We start from the raw sequence: 21,672 nt of genomic DNA, 5'->3' as shown, positions 1-21,672 counted from the left end.
GAAAAACTGAGAAAAAATTTAGTAAACATCACAGAATTTTCTTAATATAAAGAGCTCCTATGAAATCAAGATAACGACCAATCACACAATAGACATAGGTAAAAGGATATAAACAGGCAGTTCACAGAACAGGAAATAAAAATTATATAAATATATAAACACACATACACAAATATTCAATCTCATCACAATTTTTAGAAACCTAGCAAAGGCAGGGAAAGGGGTGTGGAGAAGCAACAACAAGCAGAGTAGATGGAAAACATAAAATTACAAGGGCAGGAAAAAACGTCCTTATTTTAAGACAAAGTCTCTTGGAGATAGGGAGTATGCAGGGGAAACAAAAGAACCCCAAATCCAACTATAAGCTATTAATAGCAGGATGATATTAAAACTATTTAACAACTGATATGGCATAGAGTTAAACAGATCAGAACGAATCCCAGCCAGTATGCTATACCAGTGCATACTAGTTAATTGTTAGTCCTATTTACATAAGATAAGTCTACAACAAAATAATACACACAGGTTGAAATTATATATGTAAGGAACAAAACACAAATTCACAATCACACTGGGAGATTTTAACATGTCATTCAGAAGTTATGACCTACACCCACAGGATAAAAAAGCTTTGAATAATAATTTAAAACATTGATTTAATAAAGAACCTTTTAGCCAAACAGTCAAGAACTTACAATCTTTATGAAGAACTATGGAATAATTACAAAAAATGACTGTGAAATAGACCACAAAAACAATCATTAAAAAGGAGAAATCCTATAGACCACATTTTTTTTAACCTCAATATAATAAAACTAGATATTAGCAACAATAACAAAACTTTCCATTTTGAAATTTTTCTTTTTTTTGGCCACACCACTCAGCTTGTGGAAACTTAGTTCCCCAACCAGGGATCAAACCCAGGTCCATGGCAGTGAAAGCCCAAGTCTTAACCACTGGACCACCAGAGAATTCCTCCATTTGGAAAATTTTAAAAATTAAGCTCAACATCCATTTTTTGGTTAAAAAGAAAGAAAAAATGAATTAGCAAACTATAGATTTAAGAAAACTTCCTTATATATATGGAACCAAAAAATACAACAAACTAGTAAATGTAACAAAAAAGAACCAGACTCACAGATATAGAGAACAAACTGTGGTTAGCAGTGGAGAGAGGGAAGGGGGGGAGGGACAACATGGGGTAGGGAATTAAGAGGTTACAAACCATTAGGTATAAAATAAGCTACAAGGACATACTGCACCACACGGAGAATATAGCCAACATTTTATAATTATAAATGGAGTATAACCTTAAAAAATTGTGAATCACTATACTGTACACCTGTTACTTATGTAATATTATACAACTATACTTCATATATATATAACTTTTTTTTTAGAACTTCCTTAATCTGATCAAAGGCATATACTAGAGACCTACAGCAAACATCACAATTAAAGATAGAAAGGTAAATATATTAATGAAACAGAAGAGAGTCTAGAACAAGAGCTCACAAACTTTTTCTGGAAAGAGCTAGATAGTAAATATTTTAAGCTTTGTAGGCCATAAATTCTGTCACAACTACTCAACTCTGCCCTTTTAATATGAAAGCAGCCAGAGACAATATGTAAATGAATGGACATGGCTGGGTTCCAATGAAACTTTACTAGCAAAAACAGGCAGCAGGCCAAATTTTGTCTACAGAGAGTAGTTTGTAACCCCTGGTCTAGAGAGTCTAGAAAAAGACCCAATTCTAAGAGAATTAAGATATGACAGAGATGGGAGTTCAACACATTGTGTGGGGGGGGACTGGCTTATTTAATAAATGGTGGGAGAACTGAAAATTCATTCAGAAGAAAAAGTAAAAAGCCTCACACTAGTCACAGAAATATATTCCAAATGCATTAATATTTTAAACACAAAAACAAAGCTGTGAATGTACTAGAAGAAAATATAGAAAAATTATTTTTATAGTTTTGGGACAGGAGATTCTTCCTAATAAGCAGGATACAAACCAGAAAGCCATTAAAAAGTATATTGTCATACTTGATAAAACAAAAATGAAAACCCTTAAAAAAGCGGGGGGAGCAAACAGAATACCTGGGAAAAAATATCTGGAACATATAAAACAAATTACATAGAGAACTCCTAAGAATCACTAATAAAAAGAAAAACAAAAATCCATGAAAATATGATTAGAAATAATAAATGAATTCAGCAAGGTCACAGGATACAAGATCAATATACAAAGACCAAATGTATTTCTATATGCTAGCAATGAACAATCCAAAAATGAAATTAAGAAACCAAATCTATTCACAATGTCATCAAAAAGAATAAAAAGTTAGAAATAAATTTAACAAAATAAGAGCAAGATTTGTACATTGAAAACCTCAAAATATCGCTGACTGACAATAAAGAAGATCTAAATAAATGTAGAGACATTCCATGTTCATAGATTGGAAGACTCAATACTAATAAGATAGCAACTGTCCACAAATTGATCTATATAGTCAACACAATCCCTATCAAAATCCCAGAAGACCTTTTTGCAGAAATTGGCAAGTTGATCCTAAAATTTATAGAGAAACGTAAAGGATTCAGAATAGCTAAAACATTCTTGAAAAAAGAGTAATAAAATTTGAGAACTTATATCTTCCTATTTCAAAACATAATATAAAGCTACAGTAATCCAAACAGTGTGGTACTGGCATAAGGCCAGTGGAACAGAATTGAGAGTCCATAAATAAATCCTTACATTTACGGTCAATTCATTTTCAATAAAGGTGCCAAAACAATACAGTGGGAAAAGGATAGTCTTTTCAATGAAAGGTGTTGGGAAAACTGGATATCTACATGTAAAAGAATGAATTTAGACACTTACTTTACCCAGGCATAAAAATTACCTCAAAATGAATCACAGATATAACTACAGAACTTTTAGAAGAAAATAGAGGAACAAAGCTTTGTAACCTTGAGACACGCAAAGAGTTCTTAAAAAGGATGCTAAAAGCATGACCCATAAAAGAAAAAATGGATAAACTGAACTTATCAAAATTAAAATCTTTGTGCTTCAAAAGATACCATTAAGAAAATAAAAAGACAAGCTACAGATGGGAAGAAAATATTTGCAAATCACATATTTGATTTTTTAAAAAACCTGTATGCAGAATATATAAAGAACACTTATAATTCAATAATAAGAATACAAGCAACTAAATTTTATTTTTAGATTTATTTTATTGAAGTATAGTTGATTTACAATGTTACGTTAATTTCTGCTGTACAGCAAAGTGATTCAGTTATACATATAAATATATACATTTTTTTCATATTCTTTTCATTATGGTTTATCACAGGATATGGAATATAGTTCCCTGTGCTATACAGTAGAACCTTGTTGTTTATCCATTCTCTATATAATAGTTTGCATCTGCTAATCTCAAACTCCCAATCCATCTCTCCCCCACACCCCCACCCTTGGCAACCACAAGTCTGTTCTCTATGTCTGTGAGTCTCTTTCTGTTTCATAGATAAGTTCATTTGTGTCATATTTTAGATTCCACATATAAGTGATCTCATGTGGTATTTGTCTTCCTCTTTCTGACTTACTTCACTTAGTATGATAATCTCTAAGTCCATCCATGTTGCTGCAAATGGCATTATTTCATTCTTTTTTTATGGCTATGTAGTATTCCATTGTATATGTGTACCACATCTTCTTTATCCATTCATCTGTCTTTGGACATTTAGGTTGTTTCCATGTCTTGGCTACTGTGAATAGTGCAGCTATGAACACAGGCATGTACGTATCTTTTCGAATTATGGTTTTTTCCAGATATATGCCCAGGAATGGGACTGCTGGACCATATGACAACTCTATTTTTAGTTTTTTGTGAAACCTCCATACTGTTTTCCAGAGTGGCTGCAGCAATTTACATTCCCACCAACAGTGTAGGAGGGTTCCCTTTTTTCCACACCCTCTCCAGCATTTATTATTTGTAGACTTTTTTTTTTTTTTTTTTGCGGTATGTGGGCCTCTCACTGTTGTGGCCTCTCCCGCTGCAGAGCACAGGCTCTGGATGCGCAGGCTCAACGGCCATGGCCCATGGGCCCAGCCGCTCCACGGCACGTGGGATCTTCCCAGACTGGAGCACGAACCCGTGTCCCCTGCATCGGCAGGCGGACTCCCAACCACTGCGCCACCAGGGAAGCCCTATTTGTAGACTTTTTAATGATGGCCATTCTGACTGGTGTGAGGTGGTACCTGATTGCAGTTTTGATCTGCATTTCTCTAATAATTAGCAATGTTCAGCATCTTTTTTTGTGCCTGTTGGTCAAGTGTATCTAACAAATGAACAGAGATTTGAATAGAAATTTCATCAAACAAGATATATGAATGGCTAAAAAGCTCATGAAAAGAAGCTCAACATCACTGGTCATTAGGGAAATGCAAATTAAAACCATAATAAGATACCACCTTATACCCACTAGGTTGGCTGTAAAAAAAAAGACAATAACAAGTGTTAACAAGGATGTGGAAAATTTGGAACACTTATACATTGCTGGTGGGAAGATAAGATGGTAGTCACTTTGGAAAACAGTTTGGTAGTACTTAAGAAGTATAAATTTCCCACATGACTCAGCAATTCTATTACTAGGTATCTAATCAAGAGTAATGAATACATGTCCATAGAAAGACCTGTATGCAAATGATCATAACAGCATTATTCATAAAAGCCCAAAACTGGAAACAATCCAAACGTCTACCAACTGATGAACAGATAAACAAAATGTGATATATCAATACAATGGAGTATTATGCATCAGTAAAAGGAAGAAATATTTGATACATGCTACAACATGGTTGAACCTTAAGAACATTATGCTGAGTGAAAGAAGATAAATGCACAAAAGCACATTTGTACGAAATGTTCAGAAAAGGCTAATCTACGGAGACAGAAAGTAGACTGGTAGTTGCCTGGGGATTGGTATGGGAATGCAGACTGACTGCAAATGAATAAGAAGTTTCTTTTGGAGTGATAGAAATGTTCTAGAACTGGATTGTGGTGATGGTTACACAACACTGTAAATTACTAAAAATCATGGAATTGTACATATAAAAAGGATGAATTTTATGGTATATAATATATACTTCAACTTTTTAAAATAGAAAAATAAACAAGGACCTGAACAGACAATTTCAAAAAAGTAATTGTAAATATCCAATAAGCATTGTTAATCAAGCTCATTCCTAGTTTAAAAATAAATCAAGATAAACCCATGAAATGTATTTCACCAATTATGTTGGCAAAAACTAAGAAGAGTGAGATGATTCAGTATTGCTGAGGGTATAAGGCACTCTCGTACACAGTTATTAGGAGTATAAAATACTTCCATCTCTTTGGAGGTTGATTCAGGGGTACCTAAACAAACTTAAATGTACCCTTTGACCAACACCCTCCCCCCCCAATTCCATTTATAAGTATCAATCCTACAAAAATATTTATACATGTGCAAAAACTGTAATAGCAAAATAATGGAAATATTTAAATGTCCATCTGTAGGGGAATGGTTAAATAATTTGCATAATTCAGACTACTTTTCAGCCTTTAAAAAATAGGTCAATCCATATCTACTGCCATGTAAAGATATATTGTTAAAAGTAAAAAACAAACAAAAAACCCAAACAAGTAAACAGCCAAAGTCATAAAGCAAGAAGAAAGACCTCACTTGTATAAAAAAATACATGTCTGCGTAGAATCAGATTAAGGTTCCCAAGTCCCCTCTCCCAGAAAGCAGAACATGTATCCTTGCATCATGACTCAGGTCTTGGCTTTAGGGCTTTCTCTGACCAATGGAATGTCAACAGAAATGAATGTGCTAGCTTTAATCAAGGTTTTAAAAAGTATCACGTGTATCTAGTTATTCCCTCTAGCAGCATAAACTTGAGAAGCTTACCCTTAACACAACAAAAGCTAATACAATGTGTTACATGAAAAAGGTTCCAAAAGATACACATCAAACTGAATTATGTGTTCTTGCCTATGCTGGGGAACAGTGATGCTATGAGAAAGAACTTCGTATACTTTTTAGTTTCTTGAATTTTACAAGTCTGTACCTAAAAAAAATTGTTTAATGGAAAATGAAAAAAAGACATGGGCTAAAAGTAAAAGTATCTGGATTAGTGTGGTGGTATAAATTCTTTTCCTTTTCTCCAGTTTCCAATTTTTCCATGTAGTTTTAGTATATGTTATTTTTTAAAGTCTGGAGGAAAAAAAAAGCTAACTCTATTATCAGTCTAATGTAGGTAAAAAGACACATTATAATGGCGATGACAACTACTGATATTGCTGATGGCAACTTGAAAGTCTTTTGAAAATTATTCCAATAATCTTATTTAGCAATCACAATGACACTGAAAGGTAGGTATTTAATCACTCCCATTTCACAGTGAAGGAAAACAGGCTTAGATTACTTCCACTAAAGGACACATACATGGTAAGCAGTGAATCAGAAAATAGCCTTTTGGATTCTAAACCTCCAAATCCTGAATGCTATAATGACCATGTGATCAAAACATTATGCAAAAAGAAAAGAGGCAGTGATTAATTCTGTTTGGAAAAAGGAGGAGAGAATTGGTTCTGAAAGTACTTGCTTGTGTGAACCACTCTTAACAGCTTCCTATGAGAAAAATGGAAATGATAGCCTTCATTCTATATTCAGATTTTTGTCACTAACTCTCAGAGAAATATAATTTGAAAATATCCATTTATTACTTTTCATTATCGCTTATGACAACTAAAATTCATTATGGCTCAACATATACAAATATATTGCCACAAGCAGTTATATTAATATCAATTTAATAAGATGATTTCTGATCGGAAAAGGCAGTTTTGAAAACAGATATACTCCAGGGACTAAGGAAAACACAAAATGGACACAAATTTGTTCACTGTTAGGTTTAATTGAAAATGGCTAAGCTTCATCACTTTTGATAATTAAAGATGGAAGAAATGAAATGTTCTTAATCTAAATCGTAAAATAAACATTTGGTCTGAAAAAGTGTTGGCATACCTGGGAACATTATTGTTTGAATCTTCACTTTCATTTGCCAGGCCACCAAACAAATAGCATTTGTTACCATATAAAGAGAAGCTATGTCCCAGCCGAGGACAAGGAGGTAAACCAGAAGAAGGAGGATACGGTTTCACTTTTTTCCATAACCAACGACTTGCCTAAAAAAGAGCATAAATACTCTCAGACAAAATCAGGAAAGTGCTCCTATACTGTCAATAGTGTAACATCATACCAATACATTTTAATCTGAATCCGATCAGAAGACTTCAATAAGCTACTTTTGGGACAAATGACAAGTTAACCAGATAACTTCAGGAATTAAAATGAGTGTTCCAATAGAAATTCAGTCTAATCTTCCATATTCACAGCTTTCCACAATGGCAAACTAAGCTTATAATAATAAACACTAACAGTTATAAAATATTTTCCAAATGAAAAATTCAACATTATTTATAGCTTTAAGATTAAATGTAATTTATGTACTCTCACTTTTTGAAATTAGGTAATCCATGGATGGTATATATTTTAACCTTTAAATAAACATAAAGCTCATTAAAAAGTTTTTTTTTTTCTTGGCCGCTGCATGGCATCTGAGATCTTAGTTCCCCAAACAGGGATCGAACCTGTGCCCCCTGCAGTGGAAGTGCGGAGTCTTAACCACTGGACCACCAGGGAACTCCAACATAAAGATCACTTAACAAACCAAACTCCAAAACTTATTCTCTAGCCATGGATGCTTTCTTTATCTAAAACTATTTTTGAAAAAATTTTTAAATGGACTGCTTGTAAATAGGCATAATTCACCTACATCTGCCAATTACCAGATATCCTTATGATCACAGAAGTGGGAATATACAGTTCAGGAATAAAAGTCAGTTAGGGCAGTCACAGAGGGCTCTGCGTCTGGTTTATTAGAGAGTAAAATCTAGAAAGGCTATTTGAAACTGTTACCCCTTTTGTATGTACTGCCAGAAAGGGGAAAAAAGTGATTATTAGCATGAGGGTAACAATTTCTGTAACTAAGGCAGAAGTTTTCAAAAACGTACGGTCTGGAGACCAGCAGGAGCAGGTGGAAACTCAGAAGGAATGCAAATTCTCTGTAGAGAATACTGATTCAGAAACTCTAAGGGCGGGGCCCAGCAATCTGTGTTTTCACAAACCCTCCAGGTGCTTCTGCTGCAGGCTAAAGTTAAAGAAAGACTGCGCAAGGATACAAAAGCTCAAACATATAACTTGTACAACTGAGACTAAGTAACAGGTATCTTAATGTTACAAATGTTGCACTGGGTATTGGAAAAAGACTTACACTAGAAACTTTGGCTTTGGGACTTCCCTGGTGGTCCAGCGGATAAGACTCCGCGCTCCCAATGCAGGGGACACGGATTTGATCCCTGGTCAGGGAACTAAGATCCCACATCCCACATGCCACACGGCGCGGGCAAAAAAAAAAAAAAAAAAAAAAAAGAAAAAAGGAAACTTTGGCTTTTTAGTGAAGTGGAAATGTTTTCTTTGAAGCTATGAAATGCGAAGCTCACACTATTTTAAGCATGTTAATGAAACATTTTGCAATCTTTCAAAGAATTATGAGCAATATCATTAAAATTTCAGGTTGAGATAATAAATTTGAAATATACTTACTTGTAACTCATATAACTCATTGCTGTATCTTCCGTATTCAACCATTCCCCCAAATACTAATATTCTGGTACCATCACAGACAAATCCATGGGCAGCACAGCCTGGAGGGATGTCTCCTCTAACAGCTGGCAGGAACCACTGATTTGTAACTAGTTGCCAAAATAAAATTAAAACCAATTATAATAAACAGTTATCACAAACTATGAGTCTGTACTTTTATATGAATCATTTATATCAGTGGTTCTTAATTGGGAATGGTCTTGCCCACCCAGGGACAAACAAAAAAATTTCAGTTGTCAGAACTGCAGGAGGAGGGTGTTACTGGCAACTAGTGGGTAAAAGGCTGGGGATATAGGACAGCCCCTAAAACAAACAAAATTATCCGGTTCAAATGTCAATCATGCTGCTGTTGAAAACCCTGATCTATATCACTTAATTTCTCAACAAAAACCCTACTTGGGGAGCATCATCCTCTATTTTACAAGTGAAAACTCTGACACTTAGGTTCAGTAACTTTAGGGTTGATCCTTGAGCAACTGGCAGAGCAAAATTCAAACCAGGTCTAACTTATTCCACACCCAAGGTTTTTACAGTCTACCAAATTGTCGACTAACTTTTTGACTTTTTTATGCTGGGGTGCCAGGAGGAGGAGAAGGTGAAAAAATAAAGTTTCCCCTACTCCACCATTCTATTAATTTCTAAATGACCACTATAATTAAGTTGTTTGGTCAAAGAAAAGTTATTGATCACGACATAGACTTCAAACTCATTAATTAGCCTTACACCAAGAAAAGAGCTTCCTTAGGACTGCTGGCGCATTGACAAGTGGGAAAAATGAAATTGCAACCTCCTTTCTGTTCCACGGAGGTACTCAAAGTCAGGGCCTCCGCGGCCGGGGGCATTTCTGATGTGCAGCGGCGCTCAAGGCGACAGTCCTCCCCGAGCGCTGAACGGCTGAGCTTGGGCACACACACCCAACCATGCAGACAGGCATCGGTATCACCCACGAGCCACTTCCCCGCCAGTGAAGAGCGCTACCAACGGAGTAAGAATCTTGACTAACAACTGCCAGGTACGGGGCTGTATTTGGGGTGAAAGTACCAGAAGGCCTCTCGTTTTCCCTCCTCATCTCCCCTATATTCTCTTCCTCCTAAAGAAGGCAGGCAGGCAAAGACGGGAAAGGCCCGGAGGAGCTCTGGTTTGGAGGTGGGTTTTGACAGGGAGGGATCTCGGGGCCCCGGAGTGGGCGAGACTTCGGGAAGAGGCCCAGGCGGATGGAAACAGTCTCTCTCGCCTACGTCCGCCAGCAGGGCTGGGGCGGGGGGGTCCGGGACCGCCTGCCCGAGGGCCGGCGCGCCCCGCACGGGGGCCGGTTCCGCCCCGGCAATCCCGGAGAAACGGAGCTACGGCCCGGGACGCTGCGGGATTGGGGCCACCCGGCCGAGACTCGCTCCCCGCCGCCCGCCGGAGGAGGCAGTGACCCGGCGGTGACAGCTGTCAGGGCCGCGGCCGCCGCCTCGTCTCCCCTCCCCCTCCGCGGCTCCCACAGGCGGGGCCGAAGAACCGCCGCCGCGCCTACCCGTGTTGTAGACGTGCAGCTCGTCGGCGATGCCCTCGTTGCCCCCTCCAAAGATGATCATCAGCTCCCGGATGGCCACCGCGCGGTGTCCGTGCCGGGCGCGGGGGACCGGCCCCGTGAAGGAGGAAACCCGCCTCCAGTTGAGGAGGCTGGGAGCCGCCATCTTCCCAACCCCCGCCCCTCTGTCCACAATGCACCGCGCCTGCTCCGGCGCCGCTGCTCCGGGAGGAGGGCTGGGACCCGCCTCCAGCTGTGCACGCGGGAGGAGGGGAACCCCACGGAGGAGGGTGATGGTCACGTGACCGCGGGCGTCCAGGGTGAGGATGGAGGGCTGCGGGGAGCAGAGGGGGTCCTGGCAAGGGAGCCCCACCCCCCCCGGGTGACGTGGCTGGTGTTGGCACCCTGGACAAGGGATTTTAGGGTGGAAGGAAATTTCCTACCGACCAGTCTCCCCTCCTCATCCAGAGCCTCCAGTTTTTTATTTGTGGGAGAAGATACAGCGTTTTCCTTTACGGCCACTTTGAGCATCTAGGATGTGCGAGTCAGACCTTTTAAAACAGGGGTCCCCAACCCCCAGGCCGCAGACCGCAACCTGTCCGGGCCTGTTAGGAAAGGGGCCACACAGCAGGGGCTGAGCAGGAGGTGAGCGAGGCTTCCTCTTCGCCTGAACTATTCCCGCCCCCCATTCCGTGGAAAAATTGGCTTCCACGAAGCCCGTCCCTGGTGCCAAAAAGGTTGGGGACAGATGCTTTAAACAATGACAACACAGCAAGGGAAAAGCTCTCGTATAGGTTTTGAAGTGCCAGGAGCGCGGGGAGAGGAGAGGGAAGTCCATCTCCGCCGAGGGCGTGACTGCGCGCAGAGAGCCTGGGCGTAGAGGATGCCCCTGAAGGCTGGGGGAGGGGGGCAGTCTGGACCATGGTGGAGAGGCCGCGAGCGCTGCGTGCCACTCGCGGCTGGGAACACCGGAGGGAATGTCGGAGCTAAGCCTGCAAAGGCAAGTCAGGCAGATCAGATTTGGAGGGTGACATGCCAAGAAGTTTAGGAACGGTGAGCCGCGAAAGTTGTTTTGTTTTGTTTAAGCAGGTGGGAGGTTATATATAGATTTATCTTTTATTACTATCTAACATTTGAGGGTCTTTCATTGACAAGCACTGTCCTCCTTGCCTTATATGAATTAATTTGTGATTCTCCTAACAATCCAGTGAAGTGGGTACTGTTATTTCCCTTTCGTGGATGGGGAAATGAGGCACAGAAAAGTAAAGTAATTTTCTCATGGGCACACAGCAGAATTAGGGCCAGTATTCAAACGCAGAGCTTCTGATTCCAGAGCCCCAACCCCTAACCACTATACCATACTTACTGTGAATACAGTCATAAGTAACCCTGTTAAGTCCGGGCTGCTTTGTGATCTGGTCCTACACAGAATCACACTCAAAGAGATACAAGTCCAGCGGCAGAGGTCGGGGCGGGGAATGAAAGCAATTTAAATCCCTACCTCACACTCTAAAGACGGTATCAAAGAGGGAATACACATAATGTAGGCCAAATTTCCTAAAATTTCATTTCCCTCATCTTACTACTTTCAATTTCTCTCGTATGCCTAGCTCATCTCTCCTCCCCCAATTCCCTCAAACCTAACCATGCCTCTCCCACCTTCTCGTTCATCTAAACTGCCTTTTGAGAGGTAATTCTCTCCCTTTTAAAAAGGAATTCTTACTATTCTTTCCAGCTCCTGCTTTTCAAGTTCTTCCTGTCACTGATTAATTCCCCAGTTTCATAATATGGTCAAAGAGAATTTGGAATTGTAATAGGAAGGTGGCTGGAAACAAAGAAAGAAAGCTATGAATATTTATGTACTGATATTTTTCTTGGTCACATACATAACATGGGCTCTTAAATGTTTCAGTTATAAAGTTTTTAGGTATCTGAAACAATACTGGAAAAGTTGGGGTAGAGCCATGAGTTTTTCATAAAACTTTAAATACTTTATTTAAAGAATTATATTTTATTCTGAGAGTTTAGTGTTAAAATGTCCTAACTTTTATGACTGATACTGTAAGTGGGTGGTAGTTTTTTTTGTTTTGTTTTGTTTTTTTTAATGTCCTTGTAGCAAAAGACTAAGGGTAAAATTAAAAGTTGCAAACCCAATGTTGATATTCAAATTAAAAAAAATCAAAACTGGTGTATGATATTCGAAAGTCTGCAAATCTCTGAACTAGGGAGAGATGAAGGCAAAATGTTAAGACAAAGGAGATTACAAGTGATAACTGGTTGCTTAGATAAGGAGCTTCAGGACAGTGGTGGAGGTCTGTATTAGTTTCCTAAGACTGCTGTAACAAAGTACCACAAACCAGGTGGATTAAAACAACAGAAATTTGTTGTCTCACAGTTCTAGAGTGTAGAAATCCAAAATCAGGGACATGATCCCTCTGAAACCTGTAGGGAAGAATACTTCCTTGCCTCTTTCTGGCTTCTGGTGGTGGCCGTCAATCCTAGGCCTTCCGTGGCTTGTAGCAGCATCACTCCAACCTCTGCCTCCATCATCATATGGTGTTGTCCCTGTGTGTCTGTGTTTCTTCTCTTCTTATAAGTTCACCAGTCATATCAGATGAGGGCCCACCTAATGGCCTCACCTTAACTTGTTTACATCTGCAAAGGCCTTATGTTCAAATAAGGTCACAATCACAGGTTAGAACTTAAACATATCTGTTTTTTGGGGGGGGACACAGTTCAATACATGACAGGATGCTTAATCCAATGGGAAAGATATTTTACCAGAGCACCTTGGACTCAACGCTGCTTAAGTGAGGAGTCTAGATTAGGTCCCCAATTCTCAGGAAAGCTACCTTCAATCTTTGAAACTTTAAGAATGGAAGTTACCACCTAGGAGGTGAGTGTAGAAGGGGAAGAGAAGAATGAGGCAGAATAGCGCCCTGAAGAAACCAACTTTTAAGAGGTAAAGACAGCAGGAGGCTCTCGTGAACGAAATGGGGAACGAATAGCGAGAGAAGTCAAAAGGGAACTGGGTGAGGGCGATGTCAAAGAAGCCACAGGCTAAGGGGCTTTCACAGAGTGGAAGTGGTTATCAAAGCCAAGAGCCATAGAGAGGTCAGAAAAGAAAAAGACAAAGAAGCAACGTCTGCAAACTAAGAGGTTATTAATGGCCTAGATTAAAATACTCAGTGGAGTGGGAGGAGGGAAGCCACAGAAGATCGAAGAATGAATAACAAGTGAGGACGCACAGATAACATGTATAGCCTGCTTTTTACAGACACTTGCCCCCAGAAGGAAAGAAAAAACAGTGGCTGGAGGGGAGAAATGGCTGTGTACAGAGCAAGCTTTTCTCATTCTTTTCCAAGGATGAGACTTGGAACATGACTGTGGGCTCAGAAGAAGGATCCAGTTGAAAAGGTAAGACTGAAGAAGCAATAGAGATGTCTTAGTCTGCTTAGGCTGCTGTAACACAATACTAGAGGCTGGGTGGTTTATAAACAACCAAAATTTACTTCTCACAGTTCTGGAGACTGAAAGTCCAAGATCAGGGTGCCAGCATGGTCAGATTCTGCTGAAGATACTCTTGTAGGTTTCAGACTGTTGACTTCTCACTGTATCCTTACCTGGTGAAAGGGATGAAGGAGCTCTCTGGGGTCTCTTATAAGGGCGTTAATCCCATTCATGAGGGCTCCACTCTTATGACCTAAGCACCAAAATACCAAAGACCCTACCTCCTAACACCATCACCTTGGGGGTGAGGATCTCAACATATGAATTTGGAGGGGGACACAGACATTTAAATCATAGCAAAAGAATATGTCATTTGGAAATGCTTTTTGTTACAAGTAGCAGAATATCTGACACAGTGTGGCTAAATGATAAGGCACTTAATTATCTTGCACAAGAAATCTGGGGTAGGTAGGTCTAGGGTTAATTTGGGAGTTCAGTGGTGTTACGGTTCCAGGTAGCAGTTCTGAATTTCTCTTGACTTTTCCTTTATGGTCAAAAGAAGGTCGTTGTACCTTTGGACATTGTGTCCCCATACAACCATGCCCAAAGGCATGAAGCAGGAGGACAGCCAGGATGGGGAAATAGGGCTTTCATTTTACAGGGAGGAAAAGCATCTTGCCCAGAAGCCACCCAGCATACTTGCTCTTAGGTTTCACTGGCCAGAACTGGGACATTTGGTATATTAAGATTACATTAGCTATAGTGACAGAAATAGGCTTTAAAAGTTTATGTTTCTCCCATCTAAATGAACTTTGGAAATGGCGGTCCAAAGCCAGCATGGCAGCTCTATTTCACCGCATCTTCAGGAATTTGTAGACTTTGTAGATTGGAATTCGTCCTTCCAGCTCATGATCCAAGATGGCTGCTCCAGCTCTAGCTATTGCATCTACACTCCAGCCAGCAGGAAAGAGTAGGGGAAAGGAATGTTCCCCTCTCCAGAACACATTCTGGAATTGTACATGGTATTTCTGCTTACATCCCATATGCCAGTATTTAGTCACAAGGCCACAGCTAGTTGAAGGAAGTTTGTGAAATGTAGTTTTTATTTAGAATGGCCAAGTGCTCGGGTAATAGTCAAGGTTCTATCACAAAGAAAGAAGAGCAGAGCAGACCGTGGGGGTCTTCTTGCAGGAGGGTGGCTATAGGAGTCTAGGAAAGTGTTTTTGTTTGTTTGTTTTTAGCCTCAGTAATGAGAAGCAGGCAAGGGAGAAGAAGGTTGGAAATGAGAATTGGTGAGTTAACCAAGTAGGCCTGTCTCAGGGCAGGTTGAAACTTGACTGAGCAAGATCCTAGAGGATCAAGAAAAGATGGATTCAGAAGTACATGAAGATTTACACATGGACTGGGGTTGAATATATGTCTATTGCATAGATTATATAATTGTTTATATTCTATAAAAATATATTAAAAAACAGAAAGCTCATTGGACAGCACTGCTCTAGCCTTTTGAAGTTACATTAGAGAAGATGCCTTCATCTGTCACCACTTTCTCTCCTTCACTCCCGCTCCCCCATATCAAACACCATCATTTACCTGGAATCTTAGTATAGCATAGAGGTTAAGATCACGGGATTTAGAATTCAATAGGCATAGCCGTTTACTAGCTGTGTGGTCTTGGTCAAATTATTTATTTTTTTGAGCTTCAGATGCTTTGTCTATAAAATGGGGATTGTAATAGCATCTATTTCTTAAGGTTATTTTGAAGATCAACTGAGATAATATATGCAAAGTACAGGCTGTCCTTGCTTTGCATGAGAGTGCAGTTCTGTGAAAATGGCCATGGAAGCTGAAACCCTGCAAAGCGATCTTAATTACTAATGGGAAAAATTACAGTTGTTTTGTTCATGATCTTTAAAAATTTTTGTCAAAATATTTAAAGTTCTCGGGCTTCCCTGGTGGCGCAGTGGTTGAGAGTCCGTCTGCCGATGCAGGGGACACGGGTTTGTGCCCCGGTCCGGGAAGATCCCACATGCCGCGGAGCGGCTGGGCCCGTGAGCCATGGCCGCTGAGCCTGCGCGTCCGGAGCCTGTGCTCCGCAGTGGGAGGGGCCACAACAGTGAGAGGCCCGCGTACCGCAAAAAAAAAAAAAAAAAAAAATTTAAAGTTCTCTTACTGTTAGTTTTAAATGTCTAAAGAAATGAAAAAAATAGTAGACTTAATAGTAAACTTAATGTTTATTTGTTCTACTGTAATTTAAAACATTGGACATATTGAAGATGAAAATTAAATATTTAGGGTTTGTTTTGGTTTTGGTATAAAACTTACCAAGAGCAGCTGAGCAGTGTTTAACCTTCTTGCCATATAACTTACTGTAAGGAGTGAGCATCTTTTCTGTGCCTTGGAAAATGGTCATACTCCTTTCTAAGTTTGGATCAGCTTCCCATATTTTATCCTTTGCACTTTTAACATCATAAAATAACCTTTGAGAGTTCCTCTAATATGAATTTTTTTGCCCATGTCATTTCCTCTGGAACATCTCCATCCTTCTCATCACAACCACTTTCCTTATTTATGTTCGTAAAATCACCCTTACTAGATTTTTCTGGCTGCATAGCTAGAGTTGAATAGCAACAGTATCATCCCACGGCCAACTAATTTCTTCTCTAACTTCATTTACCTTTGATTTGAATGTCACTCCCACTATTATCATTTTTTGTTTCTTTGCTAACGTTTCTCTTTGTTGGCCAATTCTATTATCCATTTTTGTAGATGTCACATGGGTTTCTCACTGGGAATTAACGAAGCAACACAACTACATGCTTTGCTGTCTGTACATAAGCCGAATAACAGCTATCCAGTGACCAATCAAGGACAGACTGTCAAAGAAGTGACACGATTGGTCACTCATCATTGATGTGGCTCTGTTATCAGCGTAGTAATTTTGTGGACTGAAAAGCTAGCAGCAAAGTTAGTAATTATCCAATTACTCAGTTGATATACTGTGGTAACAGATTTGAACTGTGTTGTAGGGGGACTGATGTTATTAAACTACACTGTGGTGACTGAAATTGGTGCTGATGCCACGCAGAGCAAGGACAGTGCTGCGCTTATGAAATGCCTAGCACGTGGTTAGCATTTAGTAAGTCATAGATTGTTTAACTTCTATCATTTTCATTATATTACTACTGTTTCTACCCCTCCTGAGCCACTACGGGCCACTGAGGAGTCAGTCCGAGAGGGAGGGGCTGGTGCTGGGAGGTGGCAGACAGTGCAGTGTTTTCAGCCAGGAGTGTAAAATGGCCGTGTCCAACGGATGCCTTAATCTCAGTTGAGAACTCAGGCCAAGGGCTTATTGGCAGCAGTCTGAGAAGGGGTTTTGAGGAGTGCCAGCAGGTAGGCAGAGCTCAACAGCAGAGAGCCTAGGCAGGCACTGTTCCTGAGACAGAGGAAGCAGATGGTGTCTGAGAGGTCTGCTCCCAGATCACAGGGCTCCAGCCATGGCGAGAGCTGCGGCCAAGGCCTGGAGAGGGCAGCTGGCCAGAACGAGGCAGGATCCCAGGCCAGGTAGAGCCTACACCAATTACCAGAGGAAGGAGCTGGCACAAAAGCCAGGGAGGAAAAGCAGTCATCTCACGTGGGAGAAAGGGACCCTGTGTGCAGAGAGTCAGGTGCAGGAGCGATTGCTGCAGCTCAGGGGGTAGCAGGCAAGAGCCAGAGCAGCTAAGCTCTGGACAAGGAGATGACCCATCACTGAGCCCCACCAGCCAAAGAGAGGGAATTGAGGCCCCCATAGTTGTATTTCCTGCCCCATGTGGATGATCCTGGAGCCCAGCCCAGGGAGACAGAGGCAATAAATAGAGGCTTGTCAGCCTGACCCAGTGCAGTGATTCACTGCTGCTGCACAATGCTGCTTCCCTTCCTTCCAGTCACATTTATCAGCCTTAATAGAGTTTATCTTACCTACTTATCTACAAAGTAATACACTCAGCCAAGGCAGGCCCATTGGGTAAGAAATGATGAACATTTGGCTTTCAACTAATAAGAAATAAACATGGAATAATAATGACTCAGATATACATTGTGTTGACTAATGATAGCACAAATCGAAAATGCATATAGATCACATAGGACTGTGTTCAGGCAGATAACCGAAACCTAAGCAAAGTAACTTAACTGCATCCAGGTTTATTTTCCTCACACGGTTAGATGCTCCGTAAGTAGTCAGCTCAGGCTGCTCTGGTGACTCCTGGTGCCATCGGGACTGAGGCTTCTCCTGTGTTCTTGCTCTGCCCTCCTCACTTAACATGTGCAGGGCTGCTGAGTCACCCAGCGCCGGGGCATGGATAGTTTCCATTTGCTTATGAAGATCTATTCTCTACTCTTCTTTAACTTGTTCAGTGCCGTGAGGCTGACCTAAATGTACTACATCACCTGACGTCTCCAGGTCTCTGACTTCCAGCTGGGTTTGGCCAATGGGAGGCACCACCAACAGGAGATTGTAAGGTTGGGGTAATGTACCTCCTAGTCCCTTTCGTGGGGGTGAACAGAGGGCGCTCCTCTTGGGCAGCCCTCCCCTGCGGCTGCTTCCTCCCACTCCTGGTGCTATAGCATCAATTTTTTTTTTTTTCTGGTACATGGGCCTCTCACCTCTGCGGCCTCTCCCGTTGCGAAGCACAGGCTCCGGACGCGCAGGCTCAGCGGCCATGGCTCACAGGCCCAGCCACTCCGCGGCATGTGGGATCTTCCCAGACTGGGGCACGAACCCATGTCCCCTGCATCGGCAGGCGGACTCTCAACCACTGTGCCACCAGGGAAGCCCTATAGCATCAATTCGTAACCAAGTTTCCCTAACGCTGACTACACCTTTTCAAATAGTGCCTGTTTTAAGAGTCTCCACCATTAGCTCACTGGGGTGGGCCATCTGTGTCCTGCCGGGACCCTGACTGACTCACCACAGCGGTCTCTGCGCACAGCCCGTGGGACCATATGCAGCAGCACGGGGTGGGCCTTTCATCCACAGGGCTGAGAGATGGCGACTCCACCTCCAGGCACCAAGGTTGGGTTTCAGACAGGAGGAAAGGGCAAAAGGCACCAGACAGCTCTTTGCCAGGAAAACAGTAGCTTTCTAGGAAGTCACAGCCAGCCAGCTTCTGCTCACGTGCCGCTCTAGCTTCAGGACCTCTGAGGAGGTGAGTATTTTTAACTGGACAGTTGCCACCTCAAATGACAGAGTGTTTCTATTTGAAGGGAAGAAGCAGAGAGGTTATTAAGTTGTACCAGGCTACCAGTGTTTGAAACAGCATATAACTCATTTGGGCTTTTTGAAAAAAGTTACCGATTGCTTACTGTTACAATTTCTTTCTCTTGTTTATACCTTGGGGTGTCTTCATGCAACAACAATAATAATCACTTCCATGTTCTGAGCCCTTACTGGCTGCATTACATGCATGAGGTCTTTTAACCCTCACAGGAAGCTTCCTCACCTTACAGATGAGGAAACCGAAGGTGAGATTTTCAGGAATGTGTAAGTGTAACATCTGAGCTAACACCTAGGTCTGTCGGTCTGTCTCCAGAGCCCAAGCTGGTAGCCACTACACTTAGGGTGCCCCTTATATCCTACATCTCTTTCTATTCTCATTTCTTCCCCAGGGGAGAATCTGTGCATCCAATTTGGAAATATAGGTCATAGACAGTAAGCCTCTTGCAGCTCAGCACATGGCCCAGCAGAAATAAAGGAGGGGCTTCTCTGGTGGTGCAGTGGTTAAGAATCCTCCTGCCAATGAATGGGACACGGGTTTGAGCCCTGGGCTGGGAAGATCCCACATGCCTTGGAGCAACTAAGCCTGCAAGCCACAACTGCTGAGCCCGCATGCTGCAACTACTGAAGCCCGCGAGCCTAGAGCCTGTGCTCTGAAACAAGAGAAGCCACCGAAATGAGAAGCCCACACTGCAATGAAAGTAGCCCCTGCTCGCCACAACTGGAGAAAGCCCACTTGCAGCAACAAAGACCCAACGCAGCCAAAAAAAAAAAAAAAAAAAGACTAGTGCCACTGAAGAACTGCATTTTATTTATTTATTTGTTTTTAAACAAACAATTTCTTTTTTTTAAATTTTGTTTTATTTATTTTTTATTTTTGGTTGCACTGGGTCTCAGTTGTGGCAGGCAGGCTCCTTAGTTGCGGCTTGCTGGCTCCTTAGTTGCGGTTCACTGGCTCCTTTAGTTGTGGCACGTGTGCTCCTTAGTTGAGGCTGGTGGGCTCCTTAGTTGTGGCATGCGAACTCTTAGTTGCAGCATGCATGTGGGATCTAGTTCCCTGACCAGGGATCGAACCCACGTCCTCTGCATTGGAAGGCAGATTCTTAACCACTGCGCCACCAGGGAAGTCCTGAGGAACCAAATTTTAAATTTTACTTAGTTTTAATCAATTTAAATTGAAAAACTGATTCACGATTCAGTTATTGGAAAATTTTGAAGTATGTTGGAGCAACCTGAATATGTGAATCTATTTTTTTTTGCGGTACACAGGCCTCTCAGTGTTGTGGCCTCTCCCCTTGCGGAACACAGGCTCCGGACACACAGGGTCAGCGGCCATGGCTCACGGGCCCAGCCGCTCCGCGGCACGTGGGATCTTCCCGGACCGGGTCACGAACCCGTGTCCCCTGCATCGGCAGGCGAACTCTCAACCACTGCGCCGCCAGGGAAGCCCGTGAATCTATTTTTTAAACTGTAAATTTTATCAAATCTAAATACATATCAATTGTTTCTGATGAAGTTTAGTTTGGGAATTGAGATGTGTTGCAGGTGTAAAATACACACCAGATTTCAAAGGCTTCATACAAAACAAAAAGTGTAAAATGTCTTGTTAATAAGTTTTATACCAATCACATGTTGAAATAATGTTTTTGTATATATTATGTTAAGTAAAATTTATCATTAAAATTAATTTTACCTCTTTGTACTTTTCTTAAAGTGACTACTAGAAAATTTTCAATGACAATGTGGCTTGCATTATATTTCTGTTGGGCAATACCACTTTAGAAGGTGGCAGTGAGCAGAGGCAGACTCATTTCTTTATAGGAATGAGGGAGAGAGGCCATTGCTAAATAAATTCCATGATCCCAGGCAAAGTGCTGGCACCATTTCCTGGATTTCTGAGAATCAATGGCAGGAACACAGAACAGCACAGAGCTGGGTGGGGTTGATTCACTGCCTGATTCCTTCCCATGTTCAGTCACAAAACACACCATCTTGAAATTTCCGTCACTATCATTGCCTTGGTCGAAGGGAGACCACAGTTTTTATCTGGGCTTTGATTTGGGGACAACGGCATTTTAATGGCTAGGGCATTTTAGGAGAAGCTAGTGGCCAGGAAAGATATTCTTAAAATCAGTATGAACTTAATTTTTTCACTTCTGCCCTCTCAAAGTTTACCTTAGACCCAATGTGTGGTGGAAATTCACCCTCCAAGCATCTGCTTTTCTCCAGTTTGGAATGTTTTCCTCCAGAGCAGCCTTGTTTTTGAAATGATTTGCAGGCTGCCGGAGGAGGCTGCGAGAGGAAGTCTGACCCGCCAAGCCCATCTGGAAGTGGTTTCAGGGGCCACATCACTCAGCCAGCACAACGCCTAGATTCCCAGCTGCCTGGAACAGGGGTGGAAGAAACCCGAGCTGCTCCAGAGTCTGCACAAGCAAGGGAGGTGCAGTGGGGGAGGAAGACTGTCTTGGAAACGGAATATTGGCCTTGAGGCTCTCCGGCCCTTTGAGATTTCCAGTGGGATCGTAGAAGCAGCTGAAGCAGCGTGAAGGGCAGCATCCCAGGGCCAGCCACCATTTGAATGCTCTGCCCTGCAGCTCTTCTGGACGAAGGAGCCCTGCCCTCACCACCCACCAGGTAAACAGACATTTACAGCAGGGTGACGGCCTT

The 21,672-nt window shown here is 41.7% G+C and overlaps 2 protein-coding genes across 5 annotated transcripts in view; one reads left to right on the top strand and one right to left on the bottom strand.

Annotated features, from left to right (window-relative positions):
- The window catches only part of HCFC2 (host cell factor C2), a 60,574-nt gene extending 50,100 nt beyond the window's left edge, over positions 1-10,474 (bottom strand). For all 4 annotated transcript variants that reach the window (XR_009521250.1, XM_060025499.1, XM_060025500.1 and 1 more), the window contains exons 1-3: positions 10,302-10,474; positions 8,723-8,871; positions 7,082-7,242 (exon numbers count right to left, since the gene is read on the bottom strand). Coding sequence is in view for 3 of the 4 variants with exons in the window: in XM_060025499.1 (XP_059881482.1) it covers positions 7,082-7,242; positions 8,723-8,871; positions 10,302-10,464 (473 nt within the window). In the remaining variant the exon portion in view is untranslated. The remainder of the gene's footprint in view (positions 1-7,081; positions 7,243-8,722; positions 8,872-10,301) is intronic.
- A 57-nt stretch (positions 10,475-10,531) lies between these two features.
- GLT8D2 (glycosyltransferase 8 domain containing 2) overlaps positions 10,532-21,672 on the top strand; it is a 60,257-nt gene continuing 49,116 nt past the window's right edge. Inside the window, exons 1-3 of the mRNA XM_060025508.1 lie at positions 10,532-10,618; positions 13,664-13,715; positions 21,284-21,639. The gene's annotated coding sequence lies outside the window, so the exon portion shown is untranslated. The remainder of the gene's footprint in view (positions 10,619-13,663; positions 13,716-21,283; positions 21,640-21,672) is intronic.

Source organism: Delphinus delphis, chromosome 11 (genome assembly GCF_949987515.2).
Source record: "Delphinus delphis chromosome 11, mDelDel1.2, whole genome shotgun sequence".
NCBI classification, from domain to species: domain Eukaryota; kingdom Metazoa; phylum Chordata; class Mammalia; order Artiodactyla; family Delphinidae; genus Delphinus; species Delphinus delphis.
Note: the sequence above shows the minus strand (reverse complement) of the source record. Positions and strands in the feature narration are given on the sequence as shown.